General features: G+C 32.2%; 1 protein-coding gene across 3 annotated transcripts; it reads right to left on the reverse strand.

The window, feature by feature from the left end:
• Nucleotides 1-1220: 1220 nt before the first annotated feature.
• Nucleotides 1221-17263, reverse strand: LOC148618941 (double-strand break repair protein MRE11-like). Of its 3 annotated transcripts, XM_088578330.1 has the most exons (9): nt 17167-17253; nt 15307-15508; nt 11097-12133; nt 10496-10592; nt 9972-10066; nt 9393-9484; nt 7884-8003; nt 2744-3153; nt 1221-1508 (listed from the first exon to the last, which is right to left on the reverse strand). In XM_088578330.1, exons 3-9 carry the CDS (start codon nt 12121-12123, stop codon nt 1322-1324), a joined length of 2028 nt encoding a protein of 675 aa, XP_088434456.1. In that variant the 5' UTR covers nt 12124-12133; nt 15307-15508; nt 17167-17253; the 3' UTR covers nt 1221-1321. The 3 variants fall into 3 exon arrangements, with proteins under 3 accessions (XP_088434456.1, XP_088434455.1, XP_088434457.1); XM_088578329.1 differs by lacking the exon at nt 15307-15508 and having other exon boundaries at nt 17167-17263; XM_088578331.1 differs by lacking the exon at nt 15307-15508 and having other exon boundaries at nt 11097-12130; nt 17167-17252.
• Between the last annotated feature and the right edge of the window lie 11 nt (nt 17264-17274).

Genomic DNA, 17274 nt, shown 5'->3' on the forward strand with positions numbered 1-17274 from the left:
ATAGTAGACGAAAGAGAAAAGGGAACTATGACATAGTGAACAAGTAAGTCTTCATGGTGCAGATGGATACACCGTAACCAGCTTCAAGTTCATGATGCCAACCATAAAACATCTGTAGTGATGACTTCAATCGTGTAATACATAAAAATTGTACAACAAAGTGACACAATACCAAAAATTGGAGTCTAGGATTGATTTCAGGGGTTGCAACCTGTGCTGAGTAGAAATGAAGGGCCAAAAACAATATTTCAGTGACTGGAACCATTTTGGAATTAGGGCCAATTCAATTCTTGAAAAATATGTATCTGTTTAATGTCGAAACTCAATCAAAATTCAGTCATATCAAGTTTGAATGATTTGTCCATACTAGCTCAAACTGTTCTGGGTTTGACCTCTGTGGTTGTGTAAAGCTGTATCCTATGACACATTTTCATATATTTCAATTTATTTACACAAGAATAACCTGGTTCAAATTTAATTTTCAGTGTCACTCCTTTTAATGTTTTTCATGTAGACATTCTAATAAATATTAACAGGAGGCTGCATCAAGGGTATGAAAATGAAAATTTACTGATCAGTGAGGGATCTACCTGTATTCATTGAAATTTTTGATAGGCAGTGGCATAGCCAGGTACTAATCAAAGTGGATGCTTGAATCAATAACCTTTTTTTTTTGTTTTTTGTTTTTATTTGTGGATGCTTATGCATCTTGAAAAATTTCAGTACAGTAAGTCAAACTACAAATTTATTATAGTCTTAGTACAATTGTTATCCTTTTATATTTTATTTGGAACTTTTACACAGTATGACAACTTGCATGGTTTAGTTTGAGAACTCAAGTTGAATAAAATCTGCATCATCATTTTTTCTAATTATGTTTTACTTCCTTCCAATTCAACTTTTTTTTCAAAATCACGATGTCTGTATATAGTAAAACTCTCAACCCAATGAAGACAGACATCTAAATTTTTTTTTCAACTTTATAACACAGAAATAAAAGTGTGTAGTGAATAGAAAAAAGAAAACTAAACACAGCATGTAACAAATTAAGCCAAAAAACTTAACACAGCTTGAAGTACTTAGTCCTTACTCATTACATATGACTTTAAAACATGACCATCCTATCCAATGCTGTGTTAAAACTCTTTTTCTCCCATTTACTTGATTACACTAAATCCTTCTTTATAAATAGTAGAATGGAAAAAAAAACTTTGACACTATTACAGCTTTAAAATATTTATATGCAATTTCTCATCATTAACAATCTTTATTATAATCAACAAATATGTAATTGAATTCAAAATAGAAAATCAATTTTTCATCATCGTCTTTTTTTCTTCACGGGCATTATATCCTCATCAGAATCTGAATCGAAGGTGATCCCTCTAGATTTGCTTTGTGCTGCTTTCTTTGTTGGGGCAGGCTTACAATATGACGAAGAGACATTTAAAGGATCATCATCATCATCAGATAATGTTACAACTTCATCATTTTCTGAGTCAGCATGCCTAGAAAATTTACATCAGATAAGAGTATAATTACCCAAATAACTATAGTTTTACAACCTGCCACATATAGTCTACTTTAATTAACAGATACCAACTTGTCTGCCCCATAATGGGTTTAACAATTGAATTAGCGTGTCAACAAAGATAGTGAGCATGAGAGCATGATTTTGTGCTTGAAAATATTACTCTCATGCTGAAAGCGTGAGACTTGACAGGTTTGGTTTTAGCACAAAGAAACCTTCAGTGTAAAACTCTTGTGAGTATTCAAATGTCATTAAATTCTGATTACAAAAATAAGCTCAAGGTAAGTTAAAGTGACTCCTCCTATCAATACAGAACAGTGTATCTGATCATTTGTAGACAACAAAATAAATTGTTAAAAATCAAGAACTTTCATTACAGACTGAGATCTCAGCAACTATAAAACCAAGGTTTTGAATGATTTCTTATCTAGAATGTCTACATGTATGTCTTGTCTACAAAAAAAAATTCTTTTAGGGTGTTTCCTTCTCCAAGAGATTCAAATTGGTACATTAATGTTTGTCTTGTTGATGCCCCTTAAGGGCCCTTGATTGGAAAAAATAAACTTGTATTCCTTGGTACAGTTGAGTGTGTCGAGCCGGCAAATTGGAAATTTCACAATCTCAGCTCTCAATAGTAAAATTCACTAAAAAAAGTATCAATTGACCTATGCATTTTGACCACCTAATATGAAAATTGAGGACATTTAACATAACATGGTCAGTGACCACACAACATATTTAATTTGTATGGATAGGATCATCAGCAATTGAAAGTCACTTATCTAAAATAAAACAATGTTTGCGACTCCAAGGAGCATATAACCACTCAATTAATCAACATTTCAAAGCAATTAAACAAAATTTTGTATTAATATAGGCATATCTCTTAACAAATTTTAGAATGAAAATGTAATTTGCATGCATAATACTTAAAATTTACTTTAAATATTAAACTTTTCGGCAAATATACCAACATAAGGCCCAGCTTTCGAAAAATGCAATTGTGAAAATTTTGATAAAGGAAAAGACACGAAATTCCAGAAAGAAATTGAAAATTTTTTAATTGAAAATTGAAGTAAAACTTTTGAAGTTCGAAGGTTTTTTAATTAGTCAAACAGTTGATGCATATTTTTAATGTTGCCTTTAAAAGACCTCTATTAGTGAAAATAAAGGAAAAAAATTTGAAGTTTACAAGTAAGACTCATAACTTACCTAGAGCCACTGTTTTTTGATGGTCTGAATGATGTCTGTGAAGCAAACGCACTAACTATACTGCTTTGACTCTCTACTACAGGGGCCTTCTTTGACCCTTTGCCTCTCCCCCCTCTTGACCCTCTAGTGCTGGTCTCACCCCCACCTCTACCTCCTCTAGACCCTCTCCCACCTCTGCCTCTCCCTCGTCCTCTTCCTTTAACAGTTGAGTTCATTTCCTCGTCTTCCATGTCAGAGTTTTCTGGATTGCTTTCAAAGCCTGTATCATCAGCAGGGCGTTTTGTCTTGGCTCTTTGAATTGCCTCTTGTACTTCTTGAATATCCTCTTTTTTCTTCTTTCTTTCATCTCTGTATCTTATAACTTCATCAGCTATTGCTTCTGTTTCAGTATTTCTAGTTTTCAGATAATCCTGAAAGCACAACACGGAGATGCAAATATTTTTTGTCAGACATGGGGGCATGCAAGGTAGACAGTTTAACCTGACTTCCAATATAGTCAACACTTAATGAGGACTTCATAACATACATGTTGATCACGTTTCTGAAACATATTTCTGTTGCATATTTCACAATATAGGAATGCACTAGTGATAACCCAGGATGACTCATTTCATTTGAATTAGAATTGCTGAGTTGGATATGGTTTTGGGAATAGCCAAATGTTATCTATGTGTAATTTTGAAATTTAATGGGTCATTGGCAAAAATACTGGGCTTACCCTTTGTTTTACTTGAATACTACTTCGGCTTTCTAATGCCAATCCCCACATCCATCTCCCTAATCATAGTACACTAGGTTTGTCTCTAGATACACATGTAAGTTAACAGTGCAACACAAACATGGCTTTGAACATTCTAATCATGATTGTTTGGCACTTTAGCCAATGAACAGCCCTTCAAAACACTGATACACATTTTTGTACCAAAATATTTATCTATTAATTGATCTGACAGTCAAAACATCAAGATGTTGTGAATAAATGTGGACAGCCAAGGTGATAATCAATTATGATCTTGTTTGGTGAATCTTTTACTGATAATGCAATCACCAAGGAATTATTGGAATTTGAATTATTTTTGAGTTTAGAAAATGACTATAAAAAAACAATTTGTGGGGGTTAGTCATACTGACATGGTTAAGGGCTAAGATTAGTTGGATAACAAAAGGCATGGAAAACTTACTAACTCCCTCAGTTGTGACAAATTCAAACAATACCTAGTTTTATACATAATTTTCCTATTCTTCAAACTTACCACATGGTTTATCAATGTTTAAAGCAGTTTTACACATGATAAAATATGCACAAGTGTGACAAAAATGTGTTTCTTTATAAATCATTTGTTTCATTAAATAAAATGTTTATAAATATGATAAAATGCAGTTGGTCTCCTATGTGTAGTCTCAAGCATGTGACTTGAATACATTGTCAGTCTACCATTGGTCATGAACTTCTACAAGGTTATTGTTGTCAAGGCAACCTGGTCCAACATTTGAAGGGCCAAGGTAAAACAAGTTAAAATATCATTGAATCATCTCAGGATTTTACCAAAGCATAAAGAATAAGGGTTGCAAAAGATATAAACTTTAATACTCAAGTACTCGGTCAAGATACTTGTGAGTACTTGTATTAAACTTAGGTGAACAATACTGACTTTAGTTGGGATGACATATTTTTTGTTATTGCCAATTATACTAGTACAGATAAAACTATGATGATGTCAATTGCCCTATATCTTAATGAAAGACATATGAATTATCCCTGAAATCAAATTCAAAGACGGCAATCTTGACATGTGTATTTTCCTTTTACATTTAAAACTGACCACCAATTCTATAAATAATCTTTCTTAATAGCAATTATTAGTGTGTTTATGTACTTAACAAGAGATATGTCAAAAACCATTGGTGAGTTAGTGAATTCCGACTTAAAAGACACAATCTGTATCATGTATTCCTGGAAATTTAGCAAATCTGATTACTTGTTCTACAATTTGTCAGAAAAATATTGGACTTCAAATTTTGTGTACTAAACAATATTTTATCATTAACAGGGACTTCATATTTATCCAATATACAGTCCCTGTCATAAATTAGAAAACAAAGAATGTTAATTTTATACCAATCACGATGATAAACTTAATGATCCATGTTAGTATTAATCTGTATACAAACACCTTACAAAAAGTATCTAAATGTTTGAATGAACTGTTTATATATTGTTAATTGATATTAATTAGTATTTCACAGAAACATTTTGCACAACTTAACTAAGGAACTGCATCAAGATGTTTAAGATTTTCTGACTGCACTATGACTAACACCATTTATCTACAATACTAAAATCTAAAGGCTTAGAAAGATTTCCACAATGACCACAATATTTTAAAATTTGGTCAAAATTAATTTTAACTAACCATACTCTCATACTGAAAAAATTGTCCATCACTTTTGTTATCAAACAAGGCTACCAATTTACCAAAATAAACACGAGCAAAACCAGATTTTCAGTACATTTGCCCCACAAATAGGATGTGTTGAAGCCTAAGAGTAAATTCCTGGTGTGAAAGTGAAGGGACAATTGATTTAGGTGCAAGGAAATTTATCATTCTTTTCGTAACTTGTTTTTCAATGGATTTTCCTGGACATTTTCAATTTTACACATATTCTAGGCCTTTTCCCAGCACCTCAAATAGAATTCTTGTCTTTTTCCCATTTTTATGGTAGCATGGGAACCCTGTTTATATATTTAGAGATATCAATGCAAATGTAGACAGTTTTATCATAAATATGTTGTTAGTTTCAGATGACCATTTGAAAAACATGATATATACTAGTTTAAGATGTAACCATTAACTAGAGTGAAGACATACTTTGAAACTTCTTCTGGACAGAATTAATTTATTGGAAAACCCAGCTTTATGCAGCGTGTAATTTTGATTTGCATTTATTTACATCTATTTCTTGTGATGCATTAATTTCAAGGTACCATTTACACATTCGTCTAAACCACATTACTTGGCATGAAGGAACAGCTGTCATATAAACTCTAACTCCCTGTGAAAAGATGGTGATGTAATAAATGTTGAGTGTGTTAACCATTTCCATTCTAGATCTTTAATACAAACTTGCGTTTTTCATGGTATCATTTTATTTATTAACTGTAATACCTGCATGTAACTATATATTTTCTATACAGTTAAATTGATAATATATCAGATCATGGTGAATGTCAGCAGCATCCTTATTAACTAGATATCATTGAGATGGAATCCATCTCTGTGGGCTCCACTGTGGTAAAAATCCTGTACATCAGCAATGCACAGAACATTCAATTTATCATGCAAAACTCATTACAGCCAAGACACAAAACAGTTATGCAAAATCATTAATTTGACATTGAGGACAAAGCTCATGGTCAAAGGTCACCAACCTTGTACTTGACACATTGTCTTGAACTGATCTATCCCAATGACAAATATCAAAAACAAACACCAAGAGACAAGAAAGTTACAGCCCGGACATGACTTTGCATTAAAAAATCATTAATTTGACCTTGAGGTAAAAATTCTGGGTCAGAGTTCATCAACCATGGTAATTAACACACTGTCCTGAGCTGATCTACCCTCATGCAAAATATCAAATATTTACACCAAGAGATGACAAAATTACAACCAAGACACAAATCTGTATTGCAAAATTATAAATGTGACCTTGGGATCAAAGTTCAAGGTCAAGTGTCACCTATCATGATACAAGACACATGGTTTTGAGCTACTCTTGCCTCATGCCCGATATCAAGAGCATACACTAAAAGACAATTTAAGTAGTGTTATCACTGCAGGTTTTTTATTCTAGTGAAAATTGTGGAATGAACAAACTATCAAAGATTATATGATGTAAAATAAAACTTTAATCATACATTCGTGTTTTCCATATTATTCAGAACTGTTTTTTTTCAAATATGTAGAAACTAAATGTCAATCTTTACTACTAACTTCTGAAGTAAAAATTGTAATCAATAGTTAAACAGTATCCAACTTCACACACATTTGAAAATTTTGTTCCATTTCACCTTTTTCTGAATTTTTAAACCTGTCCAAAAGTTAATTTGCATTTACATTTAAAATAATATTTTAACTGAGTATTTATCTAACACTATAGTTATACTCAAATTAAACCAATTCCGCCTTAAGAAAAAAATGTCCTTGATGAACATAAAATTTTACAGAACAAGGCACTTAATATGAATCTGAATTTTCCCTGCCAATTTTACTTGGTTATAAATCACTACTCTTCACTTCCTGTTTATTAACCGTAAAGTATTAATGATAGGATGAATATTTGATTGATAAGTGTGTTAAATGAAACATGCTCAACACATTTAACATTTTTGACAAATTACTGCAAGAACTCAGTTCCTTAAATGAATTTTATTACAAAATATCTTTCAAGGCCAAAACAGAGTCCCTCAAATCTTTAGTTGATTTGAAGACTAGATGTTATTTTGAAGACCAGATTTTATTTAGCAGAAATAATAGATTATTGAGCTGAATAATAACCAGAAACATATTTGCTGGTTATAAAAGAGGTATTGAATGATATCAAAGGAATAATAATTGGACTAAATTTTTGTGTAGAGTTAAAAATAGTAGGGAAGTTCCAGGCATAGACTAGTGGCATAAGATATTTTGATCCTGAAGGATCAAAAACCCCAAAAGGTTACAGCCCAGACATGATTTGTATGCAAAAATCATTTATTTGACCTTGAGGTCAATGTTCATCAAACATAATATGCAACACATTGTCTTGATCTGATTTTTGACCTTGAAGTCAAAGTTCAAGGTCAAAATCATCAACCATGGTATGGGACATCTTCAGCTATCTACCCTCATGCATAAATATTAAAAGCCTACACTAAAAGACAACATTTGTTACGGACAGAAACACACAGAGGCAGGGTCCTAATTATCAGTCTCATCTTATTTGAAATAACCCAATCACCCGAGTTGTAAGTCTATCCAGTGCTTACCATTCATACAGCAATACTGATAAAAATCTCAATATTTAGCATTTGTGTCCAGTGAAAATCAAAAAAAAAAAGAAGATAAATTTTATTTTTTTCAAAAAAGAGAATTCATACCTGTGTTTTTTCTAGTTGATATTTGACAAGTTCAGATATTGCTTCTTTTTCTTCTTTTTCCACATACTCTGAGACAGCATCACCCATACCTTTCTCAGTCAACAACTTCAGCTGCATATTCTGTCCAAAATTAAAATTTAAGTTGTAAATGTAGAGGAATTTACAATAGTGATGTACACCCTTCCATATTTATAAGCTTCTTTCTTTTTGCAATCTGCTTGAATCCATTTTTTCCCTTCCAATCAAATTATAAGCTAATAACCATCAAATTTAAGGAGGTAGACCTAGGGTAAGTGACACAACTCTTATAAATCACTGGAACGTTTGTATTCTGCAGTTTACATCAATGTCATGTAAACATCAAAGTAATTTGGATTGATTTCATTCTGTTTCAAATAGGCTTTGGTGAAATTGAATATGATACAAACATAGGTCTCACTAACCACTTCTAACGTTTCCATTACTTTACATGTTAAAAAAGTAATTTTCAAAGTCTCATTGTGAATTCCCGGGACAAATGACATCTTAAAGCTGCATTCCGTTGCGAAGCTTGGAAAATAAGGCTTCCAAAATCATTATGCTAATGGTACGATGATAGTAGAAATTCTTCACAAAATTTACTTGAATAAATAAATACTGAAAATCCACATTTTTACCTGTTCTGCTAACTGACAGCATGGAGGCAAATTACTCACACATGTAAACAATATTCATACACTTTTGTAGTTAATTACATATATGATTTTTAAGTACACATTCTCAGCTTTATTTTGACTACTTTTAATCATAATACACACAAATAATGCACTTACAATGCATATTTCTAGGTTCAGTGTGTTTTTGGTACTACATAGGGGGGTGGCCATTTGACCCGGAAGTGGTTAGTGAGACCATATCACCGATTACATGAGTTATGTCCCTTACCCAAGTTCTACCTCCTTAAATAATTATCAGTTTTCCATCAGACAAATGCTATGCTCTTGTGTTGTACAATATTAGATTTTGATGGTGGTACAGAATATGTGTCATTCTAATATTTTTGTGGTTTTTAAAACAAAAGATTTAAAAATACCCAAATCATTAAAAGGAATTATGTAAAAGTCATAGATATAAAAATCTAAGAACTCTGAGCTGAAATATGTTTCTATATGTATCAAATTTCAAGAACAAACAAAAGCTTGACAGTGATCTCCCCATGGCCATATAGCATCACATTGCCCCGATGCTATATTTTTTTACCAAGATAACTTCCCATAGGGTCCTAAACAAATGTGATGGAATTATTTTTAGATGCAAGATGCAATATTGCATCTAAAGTCTTAGGGAGACCACTGGTTTAACACTGAGTTTTCCCAGTTCATGACAACAAGTCAATTGTACCTGTCACCAAACTCACAAAATTACCAGAAAACAACATTACATTATATAAGTTAACAGCATGACATTTCTAGAAAATATTCAAACACTTGTGATATGAAACCAGACTTCTTACAAAAAAATGTTACATACTGTGTCTGCTTTAGAAAATATATCTTTGACAACATCTTCTACTCTTGATTTCTCAAGGGCCTCTTTTCTGATGGCAAACTGTAATCCTTCATCTATAGGTGAAAACAATATAATTAAAGATCATGTACTTGTTGTTAACATGATTCTTGTGCAAAACACTTATATGCTTAGCATAAAATAGTACATAATTAGCAGCTATGACTAGTTAAGGGATACAACACAATGAATTTTTACTAAACCAAATGCTTTATGTTCAACCTCGATTCTGTCATTTAGCTATCCATACTTAAAGGTGAGTTTACAATTGTTGAAGACCTTTCTGTGACCTCTGTATTTACTATTTAGATTTATACACTGGAGCATTTGTTGTGTTTCACCATATCTGTTCTTTCTTTCCATTTAACTTGATTACCCCCTTTTTGAAGATTTACAGGATTAACATAGGTAGAATTATTTCCCCAAAAATGTCTCAGCATCAATGTTATCATGGCTTGTTTTCCCCTTTTTAATAATAAAATGATTTGTTAGATGATATACAATTTATAACATAATCAAGATCTGCAGCAATAGGAAACAAACCGTTTTTATTTTCCTTCTTTGCTATAATTTTTCTCCTTGTGAAATGTAAAATTTCTTTTGGGTTTGCAACCTTATCAACAAACTTCTGTCCAAATCTGAAATTCAAGGTTGAGTTAAATATTTTAATGTCTTAATGGTTTCAGTTCAGTACTATCCTCAAAACAGACACTTGAATAATTGGATGTTTTAAAGCAAGAAAAGCAGAGCATGTTGGATACAGTAGGTCTTTCCAGCTGTAATAAAGGATCACTCTTGATAATTTAACATTATAATTACTCACACTGAATATTGGGGACTTGCTTTTGAAAATGGGGATTTTAACTTAACTATTGTAATAAAGCAACATCAACTCAGTGTTCTAGGATTCCGATTGACTATTATGCTCCACTTTCCCTTTGGCAAGAAGACAGCTTGAATTGTTTCAAGAATCTGTTAAGTTTGGAAAACAAACTTCAAGTAAAATGTTCTTTCAGAGGTCTTCTGTGGAAACCTTAAGGTTTGAAAATCCTAGAACACTGCATTACCTGTTACTATTAAACATTTCAAATCCACCACTATAGTCAATCCTAAGTCTAATCAAAGGTTTGTCAGGCTGTTTTCTGTTCCCTGTGTGTTCCATTTCTAAAAGGCAGAAGTATATACATCTGTAATCTAATTTGACCTCTGATGGTGAGATTCACAGTCATTAAGTAAACATGTAATTGGATTGATATCTGTGACTATCTAATGAACTCTCTAAGAAAATAGAAATTAACATTTCATAGACAGGACAACATTTTTGATGTATGTTGAAGGCCTAAGGAAAAATAACCTATTCCTAACCTGAATTGGTTGGATATAAAATTAATAAGTACAGATTTCCAACTTTGACCAGGACTATATGTGACTAAACAAGGTTCAAAGGGTTTAAAGCTTTGACACAGACAGGGGAACAAATTCAAAAAAGTGTTAGTTAACAGTAATGTGGAAAATGTCCATGAGATAACTACCTCAGACAAAATACAGCAAAACATGTTAAGTACATGTAAATAGTTGGTTTGGCAAATTACTTTCATGGATTTTAGAAATCAGAATACAGTACACTGATAATGGAATTTTTTTTTATCATATGTAATATCATTTTACCTGCTTTTTCAATCATGGACTCTACTTTTTCAGTACAATAGGCTTCAACTTTCTTACTGATATTATGATCCTCTGGATTCAGACTGGTTTCTGATAAAATCACATCCTCCATGTAAAATGGTCTTACTGTGTCAAGGGGAATTTTTGTCATCTTAAAATCCTTGCCTTTAATCTGTAAAAGACCTACATGTTTTTTGACAGTTTCACCCTCACTCAGGGAGGTTGCTATACTGCTACCTGGCTGGCTGACATAGAAGTTTTGTACCCCGTTCCACTCAGGGTCAATACGACACTCATGTTCATGACCCCATATCACAAGGTCAAGAAAATCGTCTAAAAATTGTTCAGGGATGTAGTTAGTTGCTCCATGTTTTGAACGATTTTGATGTACCACAAACATGTTGAACCAGTCATCCTTATTTTCCTTTGGTCTGAGCATTGTAACATTTTTATGTAGAAACATCCTATGAAGTCTTTCATCTCTAATTGATCCCATTCCATATAAAGCAAGTTTTGTTGTTCCCTTTTGCAGTAATAAAGGGCTAAGCTCAATTTTCTCCAGAGATGTAGTTTTCCCAAAATAGTTCACGAACCCAGCTGTGTGTAGTAAATCTAAGGCACATAAGTTACCTTGTCCTGTTGGATCATCATGGTTCCCATGTACAGAAAACACAGGAGTAGCTACATTAAGGTTATTATCTTCATAATTCAACACAGGAAATTGGCAATGTCCAAAGTCAACTGACTGATCACTTAAAAACTCATATTGTATTGGTTTGTCTCCCATGCAGTATTTACGGAGGAGAGCAAGGCAACCATGCAAAATTTTCCTTGAGGGTTTATTTTCATGAAATAAATCACCACCAAGTAAAATAAAATCAACATCATGTTTCTTGGCATTCTCTAGAATTTCTTCAAATGTTACTAAAGAATCATTTCCTCTAATTGCATCTTTCTCTCCATAGCCTATATGGTTATCAGTAGCAATTAAGATTTTAAAAACATCATCAGCTTCCTCTGCAGGCATCACTTAGCTTCTGAAAAAATATAAACATGTCAACAGGAAATGACAATTTCAATTTCATAAATTCTTTGTGTTCTTTTGACAACTGAAAACTGGTATGTACCAAAATGTGTAACCAGTACCCATACCCATTTTGCCAATTTCTCCATAATTACATGGTATTTCCAATTTAAAGTTTATATACATTTACAAAATGGCATGATTGCTAGCCTAGACTCCATGATTTTCAAAATGATTTTTTAACATTTGATTTTTGATTTTCAGTTTTCAAAAGTACCAAAATGTGTAAGCCAAATTTCCCATATCCAAAATCAAGTTCTGGTATTTATTTTTGTTATTTTCAAATATAGATGTACTCGTAAAAGGTTAGTAAGTGTAGGTATCTCACACCCTTTGTTTTTCAGTAATATTCTACACAAAGCACAGAAAGCTTGATACTCACCAAATAAGTTGACTGCACCATTGAATAGGCTCATTCGTAAGGGAAATAGTTATGATATTGTTGTCAAATTGTTAAGGATAGCATTTTTTGGTAAAAACAATGATTTGCTCATAGGGCCTTTAAATAGAAATTAAACTATATATTTATTTTATTTTCCCTTAGTGAGACTCATTGTTAGAAAGAGAATATTCAATACTAAGAGCAGTTTTTTTTATAGTTGTTGATATTTAAACAAAAAAAAAAACTTTACAAAAGGGGAAGTTATTAGCCGTATCTAAAAATATTAAAAATCTGTTTTGGAAAGATGTGTTTTATGCTTTATCGTTATCTAAACCAATACAGAAACTTACAGATATCAATGAGTGCTTAAGCTTAGATATTTTAAATTTTGTGCCTTTACAAGACTTTCTTTACTTTTATAAGTGGAAAGAATCAGATGTCAAATATCTTAGTGATGTATTTGATATAGTGGGAAAAAATTCCTCACCTTCACAGAACTGAAATGCAAGGTACATACACAAAACTTTGTGAAATATTTCACCTTAATATCAGGTATTCCTACTGATTTGAGACAATTTATTTAAAATAATGTGGACAACACAGTGATACACACTGTTAACGATTCATTTATGAAACTGCTTCTTAATAATAAATGAATTAGATTTATTTATTGTCACTGAGTGAAATTACAATGTTATCTTCCCAATGAAAAATTTTTGAAATGGGAAAGTGAATTATATACCGAAATTCCAGATTGGAAAAATATTTTGTTCTGAATAAGAAGTGTTGTAGTAATGCTTATCTTGCCAATTTCCAATACAAGTTTTTACATCGAGTTGTACCTACAAATTTGTTTTGTACAAGATTCATATAAAAGATTCGAATTTGTGTTCTTTTTGTAATCAGAGTATAGAGACGATAGAACATCTGTTTTTTGACTGCTTAGACACTTCAAATGTCTTATATGATTTTCTAATTTTCTTAGAAAATACTATTCAGATTTTGTTATGAAAAAGCACTTTCTTTTTTGATGTTCCTGAGGCAGATATCAAATTAAATCTTTTGTTATTTATTGGAAAACAGTACATAATCAAATGCAAATTGGAAGAAAAACTGCCTAACATTGTTGGTTTAAAGCAAAGAATTTGACATTACTATCGCATTGAACATTTCATTGCCAAGAAAATTAATGTTTTGCATAAATTTGAGGAGATACGGGCCCCTATTAGAAATATTTCAGATATTTGAGAACTAAAAATGTGTTTATTAGACTTTAAAATACAAGACAGTATATTTCCTCTTTTTTTTTTTTTTTTTTTAATTTCAAATTGTAAATTGTATGTATCATAGAATGATTGTCTCTTGAGCATGAGAGAGTGAGAGCGAGTAAGCATGATAAGTGCAGTTTTTCAAATTAATATTTCAAAGTGAGGATTATATACATGTTTACAAAAGCCCATTACACTCTAGTCAGGTAGTGATGTAGGGTGTTGATATAAAACCCTGACTATATTCAAAAAGAAATAAATAAACAAAAAAAGAACTTAGATAGATAAGGACAATTGGATTTATTTTTTTACAGATTCTAGTATGTGTGTTTGAATGAATGTGTCATGTGTATATGTAAATTGAAGTTATATTAGGTTTATCAATTAATTAAATATGAAATTGTCAAAACTAGAAACTGTTTGTCACAAGAGCCCCCGCGTCATTTGTTAGTAGTGTTTTTTTTAATAAATCAAATGTGTCTACAAGACACTAATGATGGTCCTGCTCACTAGAATTGCCAAATTAAGAACATGTTTATATTTGCATGAAGACATGGTTTGCAATTTCAGAAAGGTTATGTACTGTTGGTTGATGCAGTAAATATTTGGTATGTTGGGCTAAGCACTGCAAAATGCTTGCGATGAGAAAAAGAGGAATGAAGGACAGACTGACGGACACATAAAAAATGTTAAAGGGGGAGGGATGTGCTCAGCCACATTGTTTGCACCTGCCCTATTTCAGGAATTTCTGGTCTCTGTTTGTCTTGTTTCATTTTCACCTTTCATTTATTTTTATGTTACTTGAGTATATAGGGCCAACTCTTTTGCTGTACCTGAATTTGATTTTTGGCCAGCTGCAGCCTGCCCTGTGGTTTGGGGATTTCCTTGTTGTTCATTGAAGATCAATTCATGGCCTTGGGCTGACAATTTCATTTCAGTGGAGTTTGTCTCTTTGACATATTCACCATATCTATTCTCGTTATAATAGAATATACAGAATGAATTAAGCCCCTTTTAAGAGATTGTTTCCTCCAAACATATTTGAAATTCTGAAGTATAGCACTCGGAAGTCAGAGGTAGGGCTATGGAGGAATGGAATTCCAACCACTTACATTGTAGCACAGATAACCCTGATCAGCTGATTGGTTTTCCTAATCAAAGAAATGATATTGAAACACAATTTTTTAGGTTAGCATTCAGGGTTTCCTAGAATATTTTAACAAAATCAGGATTTCAGTCAAACTTGACCTTGAAATTCATGTTCACAAGACAATAGGTCACAATTGTGTAATACAATGTAAGACTATCTCCTACTTAAGAATATGCAGTGCGACTTATACAAACATCTGTAGCTCCATCTCTAAGGGACCATTTAAATGTTTTCGAGTTATTGGGAATTAGAGAAACTGAAGTTTGTATACTTCCATATTTTTCGATGCCGGTCCAAGTTTGACTTTACTGTTAGATATTGCTTACTTCCTACAAGGTATTTTAGCTCTCTGAAAGTTTCCATTCACTTTCGGAGGGTTATGTTGATTTGTGAACATTAAAAATGGTGTGTTTTCCTTTCAAAGAACTTTCCAAGTTTGAGTTCCCTAGTCAATAAGTTATTTCCATCTACTTTTCTTGGATGCTGTCATTATGTGGACTGCAGAACATTCTTAAACTTCAATCAGTTCTAAGTTAGATTAAAATTACCTAATTAGTGATGACTTAAATACTACTTGTTAATAACTAAAATGACACTTCGACTAATGATAGGGTTTCAGTTTTTCACACCTATTATGACCCAAGCTGATAAAATGGCTGACGAGTTGGGAGTAAGTGAAGGTTATTCTCAAAGATTTATTATTGAACAGACTAATAATTAGTTCATGTGTTCAAGAAATGCAAGGTCATTTATATTGATTATATAGATTAGAAGAAAAGTTTAGTACATTATATGTGTTCGAGAAATTCCAGGTGTTCGAGCCATCCAAGTTTGAGCGAGTGAAGATAAACTGTATATGAATACAAATTTATATAATAATTGGTCTGCAAATTTGAACTTGGGAGCAAGACACTAGATCAGTAGGTACGAGAGCACAATTAATTCCCCTTGGTTTTCGTTGTATACGAATATAGTTCCAACTTTGGTAGTAGGTACCTTCTACATTTTTTCATATTTTTACTGGAAACTTATTTGCTGAAGTTTTGCCTCTAATTGGTAGAAAATAGGTTAAAATTACATGGGATTTTTTTTCATTAATCAATTCTGACTAAAAGTTGTGATTTGGTTCAGTGGAAGAAGGTTAAAATTTAGGACTTTCAACTCAGTTCATTTGTCATCTTTACCCCATCTCCAAATTATATGTATTAATTTCAGAAAATGATGCCACTGATGGTAAAATTTTCTACAATTTATATATAAAATCCTGTTTGTACATATCTTTAGGCCAGAGAAGTTTTATTCAGTTTGCGCCGGTGGATTTTTTTTAATCTGCTCAAATGTGTATATTGAAATGCACTTGAAAATTAATTGCGGTCTCGTACCAGTAGATCACCATTATAGATGATACTATAGTCGGCGTCACATAAATAACATACTGTTAAAATTTGAATAAAAATATTTTCTACGACTTTATTGACACCAACCGTCGTTTAAATTGTCTTAAATGACTTGCTCATTCGTTTAGCCAAACAGCTTCTCAAAAACAAGTCGCTTATTAGCTTAAATCATGCGTAACAAATCCTTACGGGAAAATCCCATACTAATATCCGCCATGTTGGTTTTTACGGGACGATTTGTTTACAAACGAAGTTCGTAAGTTCCCGTCGAACTCCGGCGACAATCGTCTGCTTGATCAACTTCTCGGTATTGTACGTTGTTCGCGTAAAATAAATCCGAGATATCCGAAATAACGCCGAAGTGCATTCTGGGTTCTTCGGTTTTTGGACAAACCATTTAATCGTAAACAATATCTCCTAGCAACCCGATCGCTGTAAACATGGCCGACTTTTTACAATGTAAATATTGGCACCTAGAATTAAAATCTGACCGGAATTTAACGATTCAATGTTTAGGGAGAAGCCGTTTGGCTAAACGAATGAGCAAGTCATTTAAGACAATTTAAACGACGGTAGGTGTCAATAAAGTCGTAGAAAATATTTTTATTCAAATTTTAACAGTATGTTATTTATGTGACGCCGACTATAGATCAAATTGTTATTGTTACTTAATAACTTCTGGCAACTGTAACACTTTTTACATACATATGGTTCTAGGATAAATATACCTTACTCGTAAACAATCTTATAAAAATAATTTTAAAAAAATAGAAAAGAAGTTATACAAACCTTAAATAGATTTTCTTGTAACAGGGCTTGTAATGTTTACTATCATATATTCGGAAGAGAAAATGGAAGTAGAATGGCGGGAATTATCCCCCCCTTTTACCGGATATC

The sequence above is a fragment of the Perna viridis genome, chromosome 4 (assembly GCF_037379345.1).
Source record: "Perna viridis isolate PV_CMFRI_1.1 ecotype Kerala chromosome 4, ASM3737934v1, whole genome shotgun sequence".
NCBI lineage: Eukaryota > Metazoa > Mollusca > Bivalvia > Mytilida > Mytilidae > Perna > Perna viridis.

Coding starts and splice junctions, on each gene's coding strand:
- LOC148618941 (XM_088578329.1), bottom strand. CDS start 12,123: ATGCCTGCAGAGGAAGCTGATGATGTTTTTAAAATCTTAATTGCTACT. Junction 10,067..10,495: donor GAAATGTTTAATAGTAACAG/GTAATGCAGTGT, acceptor CTTGAATTTCAG/ATTTGGACAGAAGTTTGTTG. Junction 3,154..7,883: donor ATCAACTAGAAAAAACACAG/GTATGAATTCTC, acceptor TTGTGCTTTCAG/GATTATCTGAAAACTAGAAA.